The 21394-nt window shown below is 44.2% G+C and overlaps 1 protein-coding gene across 1 annotated transcript in view; it reads right to left on the bottom strand.

The window, feature by feature from the left end:
- Positions 1–1319: 1319 nt before the first annotated feature.
- Positions 1320–21394, bottom strand: part of LOC134587017 (cytochrome b5 reductase 4) — a 267126-nt gene continuing 247051 nt past the window's right edge. The window contains exon 15 of the mRNA XM_063443061.1: positions 1320–1512. Coding sequence (XP_063299131.1) covers positions 1458–1512 — 55 coding nt within the window. The 3' untranslated portion in view covers positions 1320–1457. The remainder of the gene's footprint in view (positions 1513–21394) is intronic.

Below are 21394 nucleotides of genomic sequence, written 5' to 3'. Positions count from 1 at the left end.
CTTTCATCTGCACCCAGTGAATTTGCCACCTCCATCTCCGCCAGGACATCCAGCACCTTCCTGGAGTTGTCTGAGCCCTGTCGGCCCTTCACAAATCCCATTTTGTTGTTGTGGATCAGTTTCAGCATGAGAGGAGCTAGTCGGTTGCTAAGAAATTCTGCATATATCTTTGCATCACAATTAAGCAGGGATATCAGTCTAACGTTCTTGCAGGCAGTAGTGGCTTTCCCTGCTTTAGGTAGTGTTGAGATATGGGCCATTAGCATTTCCTTTGGTAGGGACCCCCTGTCCGCACTGTGTTGGAAAAGAGCCAGTAGTTGACCTGAGCCTATTTGTGTCTCTTCCCCCCATCCCCCTGTCTTTTTGCCCATCCACCCAGCCTGTTTGCCTTCTTCTCCCAGCCCCTTTTGTGTGTTCACCCTTTCCAATACTCTTTTTCCACCCTCTCTTACTTCCCCAGCCCCTGTGTGTTTTTTTTAATTTATTTTTTTACTTTTCCTCAGCCCCTCTGCGTGTTCCTTAACCCAAGCCCAACTGTAGGTCACCCCCAGCCCCTCCATGTGTTTTTCTCTCTCAGCTCCTCTGTGTCTCTCTCCCCCCCCCAAGCCTCTCCAGTGTGTGTTTCTCCCTCCGGCCCCCGCCGCATGTCTCTCCCCCCCCTGCACCACCGTGTCTCTCCCCCAGTACCTCCGTGCCCTTCCCCCGTGTCTTTTTTCTATTGCAAAGGCCCTCTGTGTCTCTTCCTCCCTAGCTCCCTGTGTGTCTCTTCCTTCCTAGTTTCCTGTCAGTCTCCATGACCCATTTGTGTGCCTCTTTATCCCCCACGTCCCTTTGTGGTCTCCCTTTTCCACTCCTGTGCCTGCACCCCTTACATTTGTAGCATGGCAACGCGGACTGTGGTCAGGGCGGTGCAAGGATTTTTGCTGCCCTAGGCAAAGATCAATCTTGCTGCCCCCTCATGAAAGCAAATACAATGTCACAGAGGTTTATTCACTAAACTCTGAATTGCAGTGAGCTGAAAACCAAATTGCAAAGTTTAAGCAAAAACAGCTGAACGGTGACTGTAGCAGAATTGAAGAATTCTTTTATAAGGCGATTTAAATAGTTGGTTATGATAAAAAGAATTGAAGTGTCTAAATTAGTGATCAGTAAGTATTTCATATAGTTAGAAACTATGTAACATTGAGACTGAGAAATAAAGGGTTTATTTTGAAATAAAGGCTATTACAATGTACAAAATCAGGTATTCAGAATTGACATCAAACTCCATAATTTATATTACATATAAAATGCAGAATAAGATATTGCTAGATGCTGGGTCAAAGGTTCTTGCTTGTTCCTGGTAAGTATATTCATATACTCCTCATATACAACCAAACACCACAGTAAATGCATAGTCCAAATCTGATGCGGTTGACTAGGTCACTTTGTTAAGTGCATTTTGTGGAAGAACAGATTTATTCTCTGAAAACAAATACTTCTTCAGAGGAAAAGCCAAGATCTTGTAGAAACCTATAATACAGAACAATAATTAGAGGCATTCATTCCTGCAAATAAGCACACATTTTGAACAAAATGAATTAGACATAACTGTGCAATGAACATATGAAGAACTAAAACCTGTGTTCAAAATACTGGTAGAAGAAAGGCAAGGTTATTTAATGAAGTGTGAACTGCCAGGAATTGTAGGAACACTATAGTGTTATGAATACAAAACTGTATTCCTAACACTAGTTTGCCTCTTTCTCTACCTCCCTCCCTACGGCAATTAAATCGTTAAAATCAGTTTTTCACTTACCTGTTTCCAGCACTGATATCCCTTGGTGCTGAATCACCCTACTCTTTCTCAAATATCAGAACTTGGAACGTAATGCGCTTGCATGGCAAGCGCGCTTTAGACATTCCCCATAGGAAAGCAATAAATCAATGCTTTCCTTTGGAGATTTTGCAGATGCTGTTCTGCACAGCGTGAGGACATACAGCGTCGTTTCATGGGGTTAAATTCTGAGTGAATCGAGCAAGTGCCTCTAGTGGCTATCTGGAAAATTGCAATGCTGTCACTTGCAGGGTTAAGGGGATAGGGGTACTGCACTCAGACATAGAAACATAGAAACATAGAATGTGACGGCAGATAAGAACCATTCGGCCCATCTAGTCTGCCCAGTTTTCTAAATACTTTCATTAGTCCCTGGCATTATCTTATAGTTAGGATAGCCTTATGCCTATCCCACGCATGCTTAAACTCCTTTACTGTGTTAACCTCTACCACTTCAGCTGGAAGGCTATTCCATGCATCCACTACCCTCTCAGTAAAGTAATACTTCCTGATATTATTTTTAAACCTTTGTCCTTCTAATTTTAGACTATGTCCTCTGGTTGTGGTAGTTTTTCTTCTTTTAAATATAGTCTCCTCCTTTACTGTGTTGATTCCCTTTATGTATTTAAATGTTTCTATCATATCCCCCCTGTCTCGTCTTTCCTCCAAGCTATACATGTTAAGATCCTTTAACCTTTCCTGGTAAGTTTTATCCTGCAATCCATGAACCAGTTTAGTAGCCCTTCTTTGAACTCTCTCTAAGGTATCAATATCCTTCTGAAGATATGGTCTCCAGTACTGTGTACAGTACTCCAAGTGAGGTCTCACCAGTGTTCTGTACAATGGCATGAGCACTTCCCTCTTTCTACTGCTAATACCTCTCCCTATACAACCAAGCATTCTGCTAGCATTTCCTGCTGCTCTATTACATTGTCTGCCTACCTTTAAGTCCTCAGAAATAATCACCCCTAAATCCCTTTCCTCAGATGTTGAGGTTAGGACTCTATCAAATATTCTGTACTCTGCCCTTGGGTTTTTACGTCCAAGATGCATTATCTTGCACTTATCCACATTAAATGTCAGTTGCCACAACTCTGACCATTTTTCTAGTCTACCTAAATCATTTTCCATTTGGCTTATCCCTCCTGGAACATCAACCCTGTTACATATCTTAGTATCATCCGCAAAAAGACACACCTTACCATCAAGACCTTCTGCAATATCACTAATAAAAATATTAAAGAGAATGGGTCCAAGTACAGATCCCTGAGGTACCCCACTGGTGACAAGCCCAAGCTTCGAATATACTCCATTGACTACAACCCTCTGTTGCCTGTCACTCAGCCACTGCCTTACCCATTCAACAATATTGGAATCCAAACTCAAAGATTGCAGTTTATTGATAAGCCTTCTATGTGCAACAGTGTCAAAAGCCTTACTGAAATCTAGGTAAGCAATGTCTACTGCACCACCCTTATCTATAATTTTAGTTACCCAATCAAAAAAATCAATAAGATTAGTTTGGCATGATCTCCCTGAAGTAAACCCATGTTGTCTCTGATCTTGAAATCCATGTGTTTTTAGATGTTCAACAATCCTATCCTTTAACATGGTTTCCATCACTTTCCCCACTACTGAAGTAAGGCTTACTGAAGACCACTTCAATTAGATGAAGTGATGTGGTTGCCTATAGTTTTCCTTTGAGAGTGAATTTAATTTACATTTTAAAACCAAAATCTTCTTTGTCCGATATGCTTTCAGCTCGGCTACATTGCTCTAAAATGTATTCAAAATTCACTGTGAATTCTCAAAAACAACCAAAAATATGTATAACTATAAAGAGACAAGGACAGGTTAAAGATTTCCACATAGCTTTGCAACCCAATTTGGTCATGATGTTAGTTCTTATTATTCCAAAAGGCCTATTATATTGTCAATGTGTAAATTCTTTAAACATAACTGAAGCACTTTAGCTTAAAGTTGTATTGTCACTTCTCTGGAAATGACATGTTTAATGCCTGTTTAACCCCTTAAGGACCAAACTTCTGGAATAAAAGGGAATCATGACATGTCACACACGTCATGTGTCCTTAAGGGGTTAATGGCAGGACAAACACAGGACTACTTTCAGTATAATACAAATAGATTTTTGTTCAGTCTGTTACAGAAAATGTGGTACAGACATTTTCCCCCGGATGCTCCCGGCATCGATCTGCAGCGCGCGAGGGAACTGAAGAGGAGGATCAGTGCTCCCTCGCCGCCTGCAGTCAACAACATACACTGGGAAAGTAACGCTAATGCATTTTGTGCCATAAGGGTATGTCCTTAGTCTCTGAGGAAGTACCATAGCAGCACAAAACATGTTCGTGTACTCTCCCTGGTGTTTTCCCCCAAGTCTACACTGCATTTCTATAGCAGACTATAATAAAAGGCACACTGAGAGCTGGTTAAATCAAGCTTAAGGGGTTTCTGCAATCATTTAAACAGTTTTTAAAAATGTCCTTTCTTTTGCATCATTTTGCATTTTGCGCTGTTTTTTGTAAAAAAAATATTAACTATCTAAAAACTTACCTTGAACCCAACGCAGGGCCAACTTCTCTCCCAATCTGTTCTGCTGTCATGTATCATCAGATTTGGCTTTAAATGAAGGTGTGATAGTGGGCTGGGCTAGGGCTAGGGAAGCATAGAAGAAGGTATACATGAAGGGAAATCAAAGAAGGTGTAATTAGGAAGATAGGTGGGAGGGTAATAGTGATGATACCGGAGAAACTGACGGAAGCCAAGCACAGAGAGATGGACACAGGTTTCTTCAGGAAGGAAGAGATTCTTTATTGGATCACCGATCGGGACTCAGAGGGACTAGCGTCACCAAAATACAGCAAAATCTGAGCCCCGGACAATAGTGCAGGCTCCTTATATAGGCATATAACTCCTCCCATATTAAGCTCCACCCGCACATTCTCTTAACCAATCAACACAAATAAGAATTAACTTCCTGTTTGACCGCATGGCTTGTCCAGCACAATGGAGGAGGGGGAATACTATATCCTGTATTCTTGCACATGCTCCGTACACTACTGATCGTATCTTGCCTCGTGCAACTAACTGATCGATACGTCAGCATATGCACGTACACATGCCACGTGGTAATCTCGGCCTACTAAATTTATTTTTACCGAGATTCCACCACATTCCCCCCTTTGATGCCTCTTGATATTTTACAATTACTTGAGGCATCACATAACCTTAGTTTTGCTTACACCGCAAGTTACCTTGAACCAGACCAGACTTATCTTATGATGTGAATCTTTTAACACTCATCTTCCTGCATTGGTTCTCCTTGATCTAGAGCCTTATACTTATATATCGCCATTATCTGTGCAGCAGCCTTCCTCTCTGCTATACTTCCTATCAGGCTTTGCACAGACCTAACTACTAAGGGTATAAGACACGGTAGGAGTAGACACAACAGTAAAATCAGTAGGACTCCACCTACCACTGCCTTAAGCCCTCCAAACCACTCATACCAGCTACCAAACCAACTACTTGGATTGTACACTTTCCATACCTGAGTAGGCACATGCGCTAGTTTAACCATATGGCTAGTAAGCTCAGCTATTGCTTGCCCTTCGTCGTCTATTTGAAGACAGCAATTGCTTAGGTTAAACTTCCCACATACACCTCCCTCTACTACCAAAAGGTAATCCAAGGCTAATCTATTTTGGTAGACTGCTGTCCTCATCCTGGTGTTATGCTTCGCTAGAAGATTGAGCGCTTGTGATGTCTCATTTGTGATAATCTCAACCACCGCCTGTAATCTTATAATACGGTTGAGCATATAAATAGGGGTTCTATAACCAAAGGTACCATCCTCAGCCCACGTGGCTGGCCCATAATAATCTATGATACGCTGGGGAGGCCATTCATTATCTTCCCAGGTGCCTATCTCTATGGGTCCCCTTTTCTTCCTATGATTCACATCATACACTTTAACACCTAAAGTCTCACCTGTTTCAATCGGTAACAAGAAGAAGGATGGTTTGAGCATACCCAACACACATGCCCCTTCCCAGTCCTGTGGCAGCTCCGAATAGGCTTTCTTACCACAGATCCAGTACAAATTTGCTGGGGCTCTCCAGGTAGATGTGATGGATAGATCAAACCACACGTCCTTTAAATTGGCGTATCTAGCAAACGGGTTTGATGGTTCTGAGACATTTGAAGCCGACCACCAAGTTGTATTCTTTGTATCATCATCATAAGCTTTTTGCCCTAGACAAGTTAATTCTCCTACAGAAGTATTATACATTATTCCTTTCCTTGCTATGCAAACATAACCTATGATGGAGGTCTTTAATCTCCACTCAGATTTACCTCTAACACTCATATGATAATCGGCTTGTGTAGATATTAATTGGTCAACTGCCTCAGAACCGGACATTACCTCCTTTGCTTCCCAAGGCCATTGGTCTCCCATGTTAGTACCTCCACACACATAGCAGTTGGTAACATTAAGACTACCGGCAATACTTTCAGCTAGGTCTATGAACAGGTTTTTAGCATTATGGGGGATCTTATTATCTATACTCATCTCTTCATAAAAGGAATGATATACTTGATGAGTCTGGGAGGATACCGTATCAGTCTCTATTCCTATAAACAATAATGTCCCAGGATCTAAACCCGTCCCGTATATCTGAAACCCAAATAAATTTCCATACTTATCTAAGAACTTGTCGGGGTTATTAATGAGTATATGGACTGGGTTGCATTCCATAGACTTACAATAAGGGCTAGTCGGCAACTTAGTCACTATCATGTCTTTGTCTACTGTCTGTCCCCAAGTCGCCCACCCCACACAAGACCAATATGGACAAAAGTTATAGTCTTTATTTGGGCATCTAGGACTCACATATTTATTTTTACTACTGGGACAAATGTATTTATCGTTAGACCCATACGTCCTCTCCCATCTAAGATCCCCACATACATTCCACGGCTTTCTACCACTCGATATCGCTTTACACGCATCAAATAGCAGAACACCCGAAGAATGTACGGATTCTAACACCGTCTTATTAATTAGGGTCCCCTGAGGATCTCCATTCCTGAGAGTCAACCAAATTGTACGAGGTTGATACTCCGGACTGAAGCACTTAGGTTCTCCTACTCCTAAATGGCACACACTATAGTCTATATTTAGGTATCTACATCTTGATACCTCTCCTTTACACTCGTATTGTGAATGCCAAATTAGGGTTTGGGAAATATGGTTACCTGTTCTCGTAGTCTTAATGCATACCTCACAGCTAGGAGTGTCGGTACCTCTACCTTCCTGAATATAAAAACACATGTAAATAAACACAATCAAAAGCACATCTTTCGCCGTCATCCTCAGTCTTCGTCCGTGCGATGGAACCTCAGCTTCCAGGATGTGAGGGCTGCAGGGAATGGAGTTCTGCTCGTCTTCACAGGTGTCCCTTCGAGACTTTCCTGGCTTATACACTATGTGATGGTAAGCGGACAGGCTTTATTATGGCCTTCTCACTCACACCTGTAACAATAAAATTTGTAATCCACAATAATTCCTCGTTACTCCGACTGAGTAGTGCGTTTTAACCGGATCTTGCAGGGATTCTCTGGATCTGCTGTAACTTGCCAAGAATCGACTGCTGCTGGTTTAACCCTGGAGTGATGTATCCACGGAGTCACTTCTGCTACTTTTATCGCTGTAGGGGTAGACAAAAGAACAACATAAGGACCTCTCCACTTGGGCCCTAACGGTACATTATTCCACTCTTTAATCCACACTTGGTCTCCTGGATGATAACTATGAACAGGGGGATAAATATTCACAGGTAATCTATCTTGTACCCATTTCTGTACCTCCTCCATAGTCTTACCCAACTCTACAACCTGCTGCCGAGTAATTCCTTCTCCCAACTGACTCAAATCCCCCCTTAAGTTACCAAGTACGGGAGGTGGTCGCCCATACATGATTTCAAAAGGAGAGAGGCCCATCCTTCTGGTAGGGGTACTGCGGATTCGCAATAGAGCTATAGGTAAGAGAACGTTCCACTTAAGTTGGGTTTCCTGACACATTTTAGCCAACTGGTTCTTTATAGTTCTATTCATTCTCTCTACCTTACCAGAACTCTGGGGTCTATATGCAGTATGAAGCCTCCACTTTATACCAAGCATATGAGTCAGTTGTTGTAGGCACTGGTGAACAAAAGCTGGACCATTGTCCGATCCTATAGAACAGGGTAGTCCATATCGGGGTATTATTTCTCGTAGCAGGAATCTCACAACTTCTCCTGCTTTCTCTGTACGAGTAGGACATGCTTCTACCCAGCCTGAATAGGTGCACACAATTACCAGCAGGTAACGATGTCCACCCGATTTAGGCATCACTGTAAAGTCTATTTGTAGATCGGACATGGGGAGTCCCCCCATAAACTGGACTCCTGGTGGCTTTACTGGTCCTTGTCTTGCATTATTCTTAGCACACGTTACACATCTGCGTACAATGGCCTGAGTCAAGTTGGACAATCTTGGTATGTAGAAATGTTTTCTAAGAGATTCTTCAGTACTGTCTCTCCCAGAATGTGTCCCGTTGTGATAATTTTGGACAATTTCTACCGCTAGCGATGCTGGTATAACTATTCTTCCATCTTCTAGCTGATACCACTTGTTCTCCAAATACTTTCCCGGTTCAGTCTTTAACCACTCCTCTTCTTGAGCTGTATAAACTGGAGTCCATTGGGACAGTGGAGTTGGTATAAGAGCAGCTATATGCCCCACATACTCCTGTCTTCCTGATTCAGCAGCACGCTTAGCTGCACTATCTGCCATCCGATTTCCTTTGGTTACATCACCATCTCCTCTCAGATGCGCTCGACAATGAATAATACCGACTTCTTTCGGCTCCCACACTGCTTCCAATAGTTGTAGGATTTCAGCTGCGTACTTGATTTCTTTGCCTTCTGAATTCAATAGTCCTCTTTCTTTATACAAAGCTCCGTGGGCATGAGTGGTTAAAAACGCATACTTAGAGTCCGTATAGATATTTACTCTTAAACCTTCAGCCAATTGTAACGCTCGTGTTAGTGCTATTAATTCTGGCTTTTGTGCTGATGTTCCTTTCGCCAGTGGCCGAGCTTCTATCACCTTGTCTATTGTTGTCACTGCATATCCTGCATAGCGGATCCCTTCTTTCACATAACTACTGCCGTCGGTATAATATTGAACATCGGGGTTCTGGATGGGAAAATCACGAAGATCTGGTCTACTTGAAAATACTTCATCCATTACTTCCAAACAATCATGTTGACTTTCAGTAGGTTGTGGCAAAAGGGTAGCTGGATTTAAGGTGTTTACAGTCTCTAAATGCACTCTTGGGTTTTCACACAACATTGCTTGATACTTGGTCATACGGCTGTTACTAAACCAATGATTTCCTTTGTAATCCAACAACGTCTGTACTGCATGTGGGACTCGTACATAAAGTTCTTGACCCAGAGTGAGTTTATCGGCTTCAGCTACTAGCAGGGCGGCTGCAGCTACGGCTCTTAGACAAGGTGGAAGTCCGCTGGCCACTGCATCCAGTTGCTTAGACATGTAGGCAACAGGTCTTTGCCATGATCCCAAGTACTGTGTCAATACTCCCACAGCCATTCTTCTTTGCTCGTGTACATATAAGTAGAATGGTCGTGTGTGATCAGGTAGACCTAATGCTGGGGCACTCATCAAAGCCTTCTTCACATCTTCAAATGCCGTTTGCTGTTCTTGGGTCCATAAGAAGGGGTCGTGCTCTGTACCATTGATGGCTGCGTACAGAGGTTTTGCTAGTATCGCATAGCTGGGAATCCATATCCTACAGAAGCCTGCTGCCCCCAAGAATTCTCGCACTTGTCTTCTATTCTTGGGTATTGGTATTTGGCAGACAGCTTCTTTTCTCTCTGGCCCCATGATCCTTTGACCTTCAGAGATATGGAATCCCAGATATTTGACAGTTGGCAAACACAACTGAGCCTTCTTTCTAGACACCTTGTATCCTGCCTTCCAGAGAATGTGTAGTAGATCGTGCGTTGCTTGCTGACATTTTTCTTTTGTAACTGCTGCTATCAACAAGTCATCTACGTATTGTAACAAGACACACTCTCCTGGGATGGACTCAAAATCCAGTAGATCTTGACTTAGGGCTGAACCAAATAGGGTAGGTGAATTTTTAAACCCTTGGGGCAGTCTTGTCCAAGTCATTTGGCGTTTTGAGCCCGTTACAGCGTTCTCCCATTGGAAAGCGAAAATACATTGACTTTCTGCGGCAATTCGGAGGCAAAAGAAGGCATCTTTGAGATCTAAGACTGTGAAGTAAGTAGCCCCGCCCGGAATTAAAGCAAGCAGGTTATATGGATTGGGTACAACTGGATGTATACTAACAACCGCATCATTGACTGCTCTTAAGTCCTGCACAGGTCGATACTCATCTGTACCGGGCTTTTGAACAGGCAGCAATGGGGTGTTCCAGGGGGAAGTACAGAATTTTAGGATACCATACCGTATGAACTTATCCAGATAGGATTGGATGTTCTTCTTAGCCTTCTGTGGGATGTGGTATTGTCTTAGGCTTACTGGATAAACCCCAAGTTTCAGTTCAATTTTTATAGGTGGAATATTGCGGGCCAGTCCTGGTGGGTTGTTCTCTGCCCAAACTCCTGGTATGTTAAACAATGTCTCATCACTCCTAGGGTTTTGGCTAGTCAACACTGTATAAAGTCGCCACTCTTCTTCCTTTGGTACGGATAAAGTCATAATACCTGAGGGTCCATTAAACTTTAAGGATGTTGTTCCATTTGGTAGGAACGTAATCTGCGCTTGTAATTTTGATAGCATATCACGTCCCAGCAATTGGACTGGACATTCAGGCATATAAAGGAATTGGTGTTTTACTACGTGGCCTCCCAATGTACAGAGTCGACTTTTAAGAACCGGTTTTTCAGCACTTCTTCCAGTTGCTCCTATCACAGTAATAGTCCTTCCAGATGGAGGAGCAACTAGATTAGTCACCACTGAATGTTCAGCACCAGTGTCGATCATGAACGCACTCCTTTTCCCCCCTATTGATACATCGACCATAGGCTCCGCTCGACCAAGGGGGATGGAGCCCGGTCGGTATCAATAGTCCTCCATGACCGTGTCAGCCAATCCTACGAAGTCCCTACCTTCTCTATCGCGGGACCTTTGCGCTGCTGGAATATACCTGTCTTCCCTAACACTTCCTCTGTTCCCATTACTCCCTCTATAACCATTACTCCCTCCGGGGCCTCCTCTACCTCTCGCTCTGCCTCTAAAGTTTCCGTAACCTGTCCTAGGTCTGTCTCTCTCAGACTGTTCCCTTCGCGGGCACTCATTTCTCCAATGCCCTTCTTCCCTACAGTAAGCGCACTGATTTTTACTTAGAGGTTCCTCATTCCATCTACTATCGCCTCTATCTGGGCCCCGTCTATCTACGCCTGCGATCGCTACCGCTAGCATATCAGCCTTTTTACGCATCTTGCGCTCTTCCTCTTTCTTATTTTCTGTATCCCTGTTCATATAGACCTTATTTGCTACCTCCATTAGTTGGGTGATTGACATACCTGCAAACCCTTCTAACTTTTGTAGCTTGCGCTTAATATCTCCGTATGCTTGGCTGACAAAGGCGGAGTTAACCATTCGGGAATTGTCTGCGTCTTCCGGATTAAAGAGGGTATACAAGCGGTATGCCTCCAATAATCGGTCATAAAAGACACTGGGCGCTTCATCGCTTTTCTGAATCACCTCAACTGTCTTCGACATGTTAATGGCTTTCTTTCCTCCGGCTTTCATGCCAGCAATTATAGCGTCTCTATAGGCTCTGAGTTGAACCATATCAGCACCATTTACGTTCCAATCGGGATCAGTGTTGGGATAATGTGTTGCGGCCCATGCTGCTGGATTAGCTTGGTTCAAAGCACGGGCTCTATCTTCTAATGCTTTAATGGCTGCTTGATTTATTCTTGTCCTTTCCTCATTGTTAAATAAAGTCATTAGTAACTGCTGGCAATCAGCCCATGTCGGATTATGCGTCTGTACTATTGAGGTGAACAGATCAGTCATGGCTTGTGGTTTCTCAGTATACGAGGAATTATGGGTCTTCCAGTTTAAAAGGTCGGTAGTGGTAAATGGGACATATACGAAGACTGGGTCAGCGTGTGCCATTTGACCTGCGGCATCGATATAAGCTGACCCGGGATTTAGGCGAAGAGGCATCTGATAATGCTTTAATTGTTGGGCACCAGTCAACTGCCGGGTTTGGATGGGGCTACGTAGAGAGGCGTCAGTCATGGGTTCCGGTCGGGGAGAGATAGGGTATGGGGATGTGGGAGGTTGGTTTTGGGAAAAGGTGGTAAATAGAACACTTCGGGCCGAGCTAGATGAAGCTTGACCGGAAGTCTGAAGTGGCGCCAAATCAGGATATTCGTTTTTAATGGGGGTGGGTTCTGGTTCCGGAAGGGGAGATTTAGTACGAGGGGGGGTGGATCCTGTACTGAAGGAGGAAGCGGAAGTGGATGAGGGTAATGAGGGGAGGGGTGCAGGACTTCCTGCGTTTGCGTCACTTCTTCTTAACGGAAAGTAAGGGGGCGGCAAAGGGATCTCGGACTCAGGGGGCGTGTCCAAAATGGGCCTAACACCAGTCCTAGTGGACGAACAAGTCCTAGCTACCATGAGGCGACACTGCTCCTCGTGGCATGTCTGGAGCCATTTTGGCGAGTCATTTACGGCCTGTCTCCAACAGTCAATATAAGGAAACTGGCCGTAAAGTTCAGGCCTACCTGATACAGCCACGTGTAAGCGCTGTACCAGAGTTGGATCCAAACTGCCACGTGGCGGCCATGCCGCAACCAAAGTAGGCCACTCCCTAGTGCACAAAGTGACCAAACGTACAGGAGACATCTTAACCCCAAAATCACAAATTTTGAATCCCTTTTTAAAATTCTTAACCATACATCCTAAGGGATCCGGAATCGTTGACTGCGACGCACCCATATTAAACAATGGAACGTCGTCGACAACGAATACTATACACGCGTACTATTCAACAGTCACACCCGTTTCCTCTGGCAACAGCACCACGTGGTACGGTTACCAAGTGAAACGTACACAATAACAATAATCACTCAGGGAATTCCCGTACACACACAGCTGCTACACCAGTCACTATATAATCAATATTATGCCCTTTGGCGTAACTATACAGTCACCCACGCTATAATTCTCTATATACGAATTACCCGTCTATAACACACCCCAGTAACATCGTCTTTTACAAATAGCGGTTACAGTACGGTTAGCATAGGTCAAAGCACAAGTTAAGGTCACAATACAATTATTAGTGGTTATGGTGTTAAACATGCAATGGACGACAATGATTAGTACTTATTATACAATGTCAGTAAATATACAGGGTTATGGTACCGTGCACTATAATACAGCAACACACTATTAACACTCTCGCTAGACGGCTGAGCTCGCGCTATCTAACAAGATATACACTTTACTAAACAATCGCTAACACATTTACAATTCCCAACTAAACTATTGGCCAGTACCTTGAATGGACTACCTAAAAACAATCTACATACGTTTTGGTTAGCCACACTGCCCAATCACCACATATATAGCGAGCTAGAGAACCGAATTTACACAGACGCCTCTTAGTCGCACTATACAACGAGCTAGAGGACCGAATTTACACAGACGCCTCTTAGTCGTACTATCAAAAGTCTAGTGGGTTCCAAATTTACACGCCTTCCCACTTAGCCCAGATAGGATGAGAACTAGCGAACCGGATTTACACAGACGCCGCTTAGTCTCCCGGTCCCTCCGACCTAGCGAACAAAATATACACCCTAGAACGCTAGTCTAGACAAGACACCGGTGTCCGGCTAGGGCTTATTTTACACCAGAGCGCCCTGCCTGACTAACCAAATCAAACGGTCTGACTAAAGAGCGTTCGATCGAGCGGTGCGCCTTCGCTCCTTCCCTCCGACAGAGGGGGCAGATACAGATTCAAAAACCCCTTTGGGCCTACCGCACAATCGGTATACCCCTAGCGGGTCCTGCCGTCTAAAACAGCAGTTGTCTTACCTCCTCGTTCCTGAACCTGAGTTCACACTCATCGACGGGGACACCCCAGCACTTCTCACGTAGAGGCCGATGATCTCCTGGACAACAGACCAGTGGCGCCGAGACGAAGGGAGGTCCACGCAGAAGTTCAGGGGTGCAGCCGTAGAGAACGTGGGCAAAGATAGACCGTCTCACGCCTCTGCCTCTCAGCTACCGTTGAACGATGAGCTTCCCGGCCAATGCACCAAATGATACCGGAGAAACTGACGGAAGCCAAGCACAGAGAGATGGACACAGGTTTCTTCAGGAAGGAAGAGATTCTTTATTGGATCACCGATCGGGACTCAGAGGGACTAGCGTCACCAAAATACAGCAAAATCTGAGCCCCGGACAATAGTGCAGGCTCCTTATATAGGCATATAACTCCTCCCATATTAAGCTCCACCCGCACATTCTCTTAACCAATCAACACAAATAAGAATTAACTTCCTGTTTGACCGCATGGCTTGTCCAGCACAATGGAGGAGGGGGAATACTATATCCTGTATTCTTGCACATGCTCCGTACACTACTGATCGATACGTCAGCATATGCACGTACACATGCCACGTGGTAATCTCGGCCTACTAAATTTATTTTTACCGAGATTCCACCACAGTGAGACATGGCTGTCATAAGGTAAGGAGGGAGATGTGTACCAGGCAACTATAAAATTGCAACACAGTATGAGTATTTAATACTCATTTTAAGGGGGTAGGGGTGACAGTGTTGCTTTAAAGGACCACTATAGTGCCAGTAAAACATACTCGTTTTCCTGGCACTATAGTGCCCTGAGGGTGCCCCCACCCTCTGCCCCCCCTCCCGCCGGGCTCTAGGGGGTGGAAGGGGTTAAACTTATCTCTTTCTCCAGCGCCGGGCGGGGGTCTCTCCTCCTCCTCTCCACCTCCTCAGCTGAATGCGTATGTGTGGCACGAGCCGCGCGCGCATTCAGCCAGTCTCATAGAAAGCATTCACAATGCTTTTCTATGGACGCTGGCGTATTCTCACTGTGAAAATCACAGTGAGAAGCGCGGAAGCGCCTCTAGCGGCTGTCAGTGAGACAGCCACTAGAGGCTGCATTAACCCATTTATAAGCATAGCAGTTTCTCTGAAACTGCTATGTTTATAGAAGAAAGGGTTAATCCTAGCTGGACCTGGCACCCGGACCACTTCATTGAGCTGAAGTGGTCTGGGTGCCTATAGTGTTGCTTTAAGTGTCTAAACCGTAAACTGAATAATTTTTTCCACATTGTTTTCTTCTGTTTGCTACCAGACTTTCACTACACATAGCAGCTATATTATATTTTGCAGAATTACATTCTCTCTTATTAAATAGATCCTACAGCTTTACACTTATCCACAATTTTATCCACATATATTAATTGTTTTTTTTATAGATCCAGTTGATATTTGCACACGGAGATGTTTTATAGTATTTTTAGTGGTTTATACATTGTGATTAAACCCATCTGGGCTCAAGAATGAAAAACCCTTTTAGTAACACTTAAAGGGAAATTTAGAGCCCTAATGCACTTTAACTTGTCAAAATGTTTCATGTGTGTTGAGTGTGTCTTCTTTTTATAAATAACCTTTTTATAAATTCACCTAGCTCGTTGTCTGCTTTCAAGCAGAAAACCAGTCTTTTAACTTCCTGGTTTAGTTAGCTCAGTGGAGCTAAACTCAAGAGGCAGCTCTTGAGCAAGGATACCTGCCTTGCAAAGACTTCTCATTAAGCTGTGGTGGAAGTCTGTGAAGGGAAAGTCTGGGCTGTGGAAGTAGGGGAGGGCTTGCAAAAGAGAACTGCAACTTTTGCAAACTGATTTTAGATATACTCTCAATTAATAAAAAATGTGCAATTAAATGCATGCATGTTTTAATTTGGGGTATATCCCTATATTGGAGCTGGGCTTCCAAGATATAGACAGTGTAAAATACCTCTGTATTATTAAAAGGTTATTCCAGACTTGTTTTTAATGTAAAATGCCTTATTGGGCAATACTGGTTCTAAAAGCAGATGTGACTATGGTCACCTAACCACCATGACAAGTTCAGTGATGTGAAGAGGTCACGGTGGTAGGAGTCAGTATGTGCAGTGTTTCATCTGATTTATTTTCATACAGTCTGTATTTCCAATAGCAGCTTTAGATCTGCCAACAAATAGCTAGGATCACCACAGTCACTGGAATCATTAATAAAAATGTAAAGCTGACATGTTCTTCTACTGAGGTCACTGCAAGAAAACCAAATCTAATAAGAACATGTATCCGTAAAAGATTGCTTGGGGAAATCATGAGGTTGTAGAAGGAAAATACTTTAAATTCCTGGATGCTTTGAAAGGGATCATGCTTTTGCCTTCTGTATCCTACTGTACTGCCCTCATGACATTAATATGGGATGGAGTCTGTGGACCCTAAATGAATATTAGCATTTTCTGTATTTTTGCAGTGAATTGAGAACTATTTAAACAGCTATACTAACTTGATGGGGGTTTATGCAAGATACTACATAAACATGTTTAACAGGATTATCTTAAAATTAAATTAGTTTAACCACCTGGACAACTTTCATATACTATGCACCCAGGGACGTATTAGCCGCAAGGCAAACTAGGCATTTGCCTTGGGTGGCACTTTCTAGGGGGCAGCAAAAAAAGGTGAGCTCTCTGCTCAGCTCCCTCGCGCGCCGCAGAGTGATGCTCCGCGAGGGAACTGTACAGGAGGATCAGTGCTCCCTCGCTGCCTGCAGTCACTGGCCGGCCACCCAGCAGCCCCACTGGACCACAGGGAAGCCCAGCATTCCCAAAGGTAAGGAGGCTGGGGGGATTGAATAAAAAAAAAAAAAATAAACGTGTGTGTGTCTGCTAGTGAGTGTGTCTGTTAGTGAGTATGTCTGTTAGTGTGTGTGTCTGTTAGTGAGTGTGTGTGTGTCTGTTAGTGAGTGTGTGTGTGTCTGTTAGTGTGTGTGTGTGTGTCTGTTAGTGAGTGTAAGTGTCTGTTAGTGTGTGAGTGTCTGTTAGCTAGTGTATGTGTGTCTGTATTTAGAAGGCGGGGTGGCAGGGGAAGGGGAGTGTAGCGGGGGGGGGGGGGGGCAGTGGGCAACAGTTTTGTAATGCCTAGGGCAGCACAAAACCAGGATACACCACTGTATGCACCAACTGACTCAGTTATAGCTTATATAGTTTACATTCATATAAGGGAGCAGAAAAAGGGAAGTCTGGAAATTAATGTTCCTGTGTTTCAAACAGTAATTCACATTTATTTGTGGAACCAGAGAGTTTGTCCTATTTTAGTAAGGACAGATTGCATGTCTTACAGTTTGTGGTACATCGTCATTTGTATGCCCTGAACAATTTTGAGTAAATAATACTTTCTAGATAACAGAATGTAGATGTATCTAAACTGCTAGTCATGTTGAACATTAAAGTGTACCTGTCATGGTACAAGAAGGTCTATTTAAAGGGATTCTATAGGCACGAAAACAACATTTAGCTAATTGAGGCAGTTTTGGTGTATAGATCATGCCCATGCAGTCGCACCGTTCAATTGACTGCCATTTAGACGTTAAATTACTTTTACCAATAAATTGCATACTCTCCTAAAAAGTAAAAATAAAGACCATAGGGTAATATAGTTAAAACATATATTAAAACCACATATTATTGGTCCAACTCACATGATTCTGAGTCACTTAAAAAAGCTGACTCAGATTAGAAGTGTGAATTGGAGATAAATAGCTGGTATAGTGGACTCCTGTAGTAGCCTGGGTAACTTCTGTTCATGTTGATAGTGATTACCTCCAGAAACCCAGGATGCAGGATCAAGGTAAAAACACGTATTTATTAAACATAAATATTAAAATTAAAACAGTATAAGTCCACTAATCTTGCCACTTGACGCGTTTCGTCTGAAAGCCTTCCTCACCACTTCTGAGATGGCCACAGGGGCCAGCGTCCGGTTCAGCAGAGGAGACAGCCGCAACGCTTGAGCCCGTGTCCCCCGGATACGGTAGGTGCTGGGACTGGGACGGGAGTAGCCATGGTTGGCCTTGTGAGTGCTGGCTTCGGCACTGGAGACGTTGGGCAGGCTCCGCCGGGCACATGTAGAGGGGGTGGGGCTTGGACGCAGTGGCAGTGCCAGGCTCATCACTGCCAGGCAGCGCGGCCCCGGGATCGGAAGGAGCCGAGCTTGGATTGCAGGGCCCCGCGGTCAGCAGGGTTGGCCTAGGGGGAGTACTGGGTGCGGAGATCGGGTGCCCCCTGGAGGTCGTGAGTGGGACCGGGAGCAGACAGGAACCGGTGCCACACAGGACCTGGCCCTGGGAGGGCTCGACAGTGTGCAGGCAAGTGGAAGCTATCAAGCAGTGGCAGCAGGCCCCAGGGGCGAGGGGGTGCTGCTGGTTGGCGTAGTAGGCCTTCCAGGGCCTTGTCCTCTTCCTGGCCTGATGCCAGAGCGGATGGTGGTGCACCCTTTGGGTGCGCGGGGTGCCGCTGGGGCCTCCTTTGCTTGTCCAGGGTCCATTGGTTCCGCAGGGTCTTGGGGGTGCAGCTGGACATTTCCGTGGGGGGGTTGAGGCTTGGGGCACACACAGGGATCAGAGGGTTGCTCCCAGGGGTCGGGCGGGGGCCACTGAGACAGTGGTGCTTGCGGGCAGTGGGGCGGCTACTGGGAGTGGGCCAAGGGGTCTTTCTCATCAGGTGTCCCCTGGGGTGGATGTGCAGGGTCCTGAGATAGCACAGCACAGTCAGATGGCTGGGGCCGATGCCGCCCAGGCCCAGGATAGTGGGCAGCGGGTGGGTCAGTCAGACCGCACCTCGGGGGGCGCAGGGCCCGCTGGTAGGAGACGTTGCAAGCAGGCGGACCGCAGGGGTCAAGCTTTGGCTAGGAACCCATCAGAAACGCGCACGGTGCCAGGCAGGTCGCGGAGTTGCAGATCCCTGGGTGCCATTCGGCGGCATGTGTCGGGTCCAGCTGCTGACGTCGGGCGGTTCATGCCAGGGAGCACTCGGTGGCTCCGGGGCGTGGATCTAGGTGCAGGGAAGGTTAAGGGGGTAACAGGCCTGCTTAGGGAAGAGAAGAGTAAGAGTAGTGAATTGGCTGTTTAATATGGTTGGTTACTTGTTGGTAAGATGTTGGTGGGTTTCAAGCTCGTTGGTAGCTGAGAACCCGGGTGGTGTAGGGGGTATTAAGGTATACCCCTGTCAGGATCGTGTGGAAAATGTTGGATCTTGTTTATGTTATACAATGTTATATATGAGTCATTGCCTTGTGATCTGATATGTGGGGAAGTGATAATGTTGGATGGCTGAGGATCTGGGGGGTGGGCAATGACTTTAAAAGTTATTTAAATGTTATTATTATTATTATGAATATAATAAATAAAAGCTCTGGACATATTGACCCATACCTAAGAGTGTCAGTGTTTCATTGGAGGTGGGTTGGTATGAGGTAGTAGACAGCTCCTCCAGCCCATATGGCAACAATGCACCTGTCGTACAGACGCACAATCTACACATCAAAGATGGCTTCATTAAGTTAAAGTTGTATTGGTGCCTAAACTATCACTTTAATTTAAAAGTAGCTTATATCTATACATTGTCTAGAAAATAGCTTGAGAGAACACCCTATCCCCAATCTGTCAAACAGTTATTTGGCATAGAATTGTCATAGCACTCCACTCTAGCAGGTAACTTATGGGAGAGCAAGAGAACCCTTCTACATGAAGGTTTACTTCCAGTGCTTCTATTGCTCGCTAAAAAATAGGCATGGAGTGAATGGTGCCACTCTATTCAGATTCAGCTGAAGGGGAATAGGTCTCCCATTAACATTTAGCATCCCCATCTGCCACCAATGGGTGGGGCCTTGATTCCCTGTTTATTTTAACAGCCCTCACTCGCGGGACACTATGTCCCCACTTGTTAACTATTCTAATAGATGCTCCACCATAGGGGCAACTTATTGGATTGGGGGTCTTTTTTTTGAGTAGCCACTGGTGACTTGCTGTTTAGCAGATATGCCCCCTACTTGCGGCACAGGGAATAGACGCAGGAGGGAGAATTTAACTACTCATACATATTGACCCCCATAGAGTGAAGGGGAGCATAGGGGTATTTAGGAAGTGGCAAGGAGCACAGCTCCCAGCTGCTTATATTTTTAAATATTACAAGGAAGGAACATCAAGCTGTTAGCTCTCTCCTTGTAATAAACGAAATGAACGAATAAAGAACAAATTACAAGTTGTCCCTTTTACAACTGATCTTATTAACATATCCCAGCAGACTGCCTCACTTGCTTTTGAATACTCTATGAGAAGCATTGTTGATGTGTGTGGTCTAAAGAGCTTGAGAACAACTCCGATATAAAAAAAAAATATATGCATATATGTTTTCTTTAATTGGTGTGTTTCTTTACCACAATTTCAGCCTCTCATATACTAAATCTAATTATCTAAGCAGGCACACAAAACTTTTTACTGCACCTTTCATCCCCAATCATTCCTTAACCTGCCATCTGGTCAACCTAAAGCCTGCCACTTTTAAGGGATTAATATAAATTGGTTATTATTCAATGGTTTTTCTATATTTTTTCAATGGCACAATTTGTTTTTAAATACATACTATAGCAGCATATGTATCCATACTGACCCTTTAAATGCATTTATGTGTTGAAGTCTCTTTTAATGACTTCTTAAAAAATAATTCTGAATATGTCAATACAAGTGTATTTGACAAATTGTTATTTCATATTATTGTGCTGACTTACTTTAAAAATCCTTTTTTTCATTCTTTCTCCGGTTTTTTTATGTGATGGAATGGGTCTTAAGACACTGTATAAAATGCATGTGACATGTAGCCATTTCAGTTCCATTGATACAGCAAAGTCTTTTTTGTGGCCTTAGTACAAACAAAGTAAAAACTGCAATGGAAATTAAGCACCTTCCCTCATGAGGATAAACAAGCCGTCCAAGATTCACACATGCCTCAGTGAGGTTTCATCACATTCATTTGATAGACTGGAGGTGTGTGGAAAGACTCCACCTTGATTAGACGGATGAGGGAACGTTAACTAATCAGGAAATTAATCCAGTGTCTTTAATGTTCAGCGGCATACTGATTGAAAATGTCTCAATAAGGAGTTTTCCCAAGTGCCGGATTAAGGAGTTTTCATAAATACCTTGTTTTAATAAATCGCTTTACATTTTCCATCTGGCTTATACATCACTTTGCTGTTGCTTGTGGGTGGTATCTCCCCTATTGCCACATTATCTACATACCTCAGAACAAGGAGTCAACGGCTCTGTAGCTGGTACGTGTTCCTTATTTATATTTGGCATTTATTTTTCCCACAGTATTGCCCTATATGTATTTTCTTTTCCTATGTATACCTAACACCA

This window comes from Pelobates fuscus, chromosome 2 (assembly GCF_036172605.1).
Source record: "Pelobates fuscus isolate aPelFus1 chromosome 2, aPelFus1.pri, whole genome shotgun sequence".
NCBI lineage: Eukaryota > Metazoa > Chordata > Amphibia > Anura > Pelobatidae > Pelobates > Pelobates fuscus.
The sequence above is the reverse complement of the archived record's forward strand: the minus strand, read 5'-3'. Positions and strand labels throughout refer to the sequence as shown.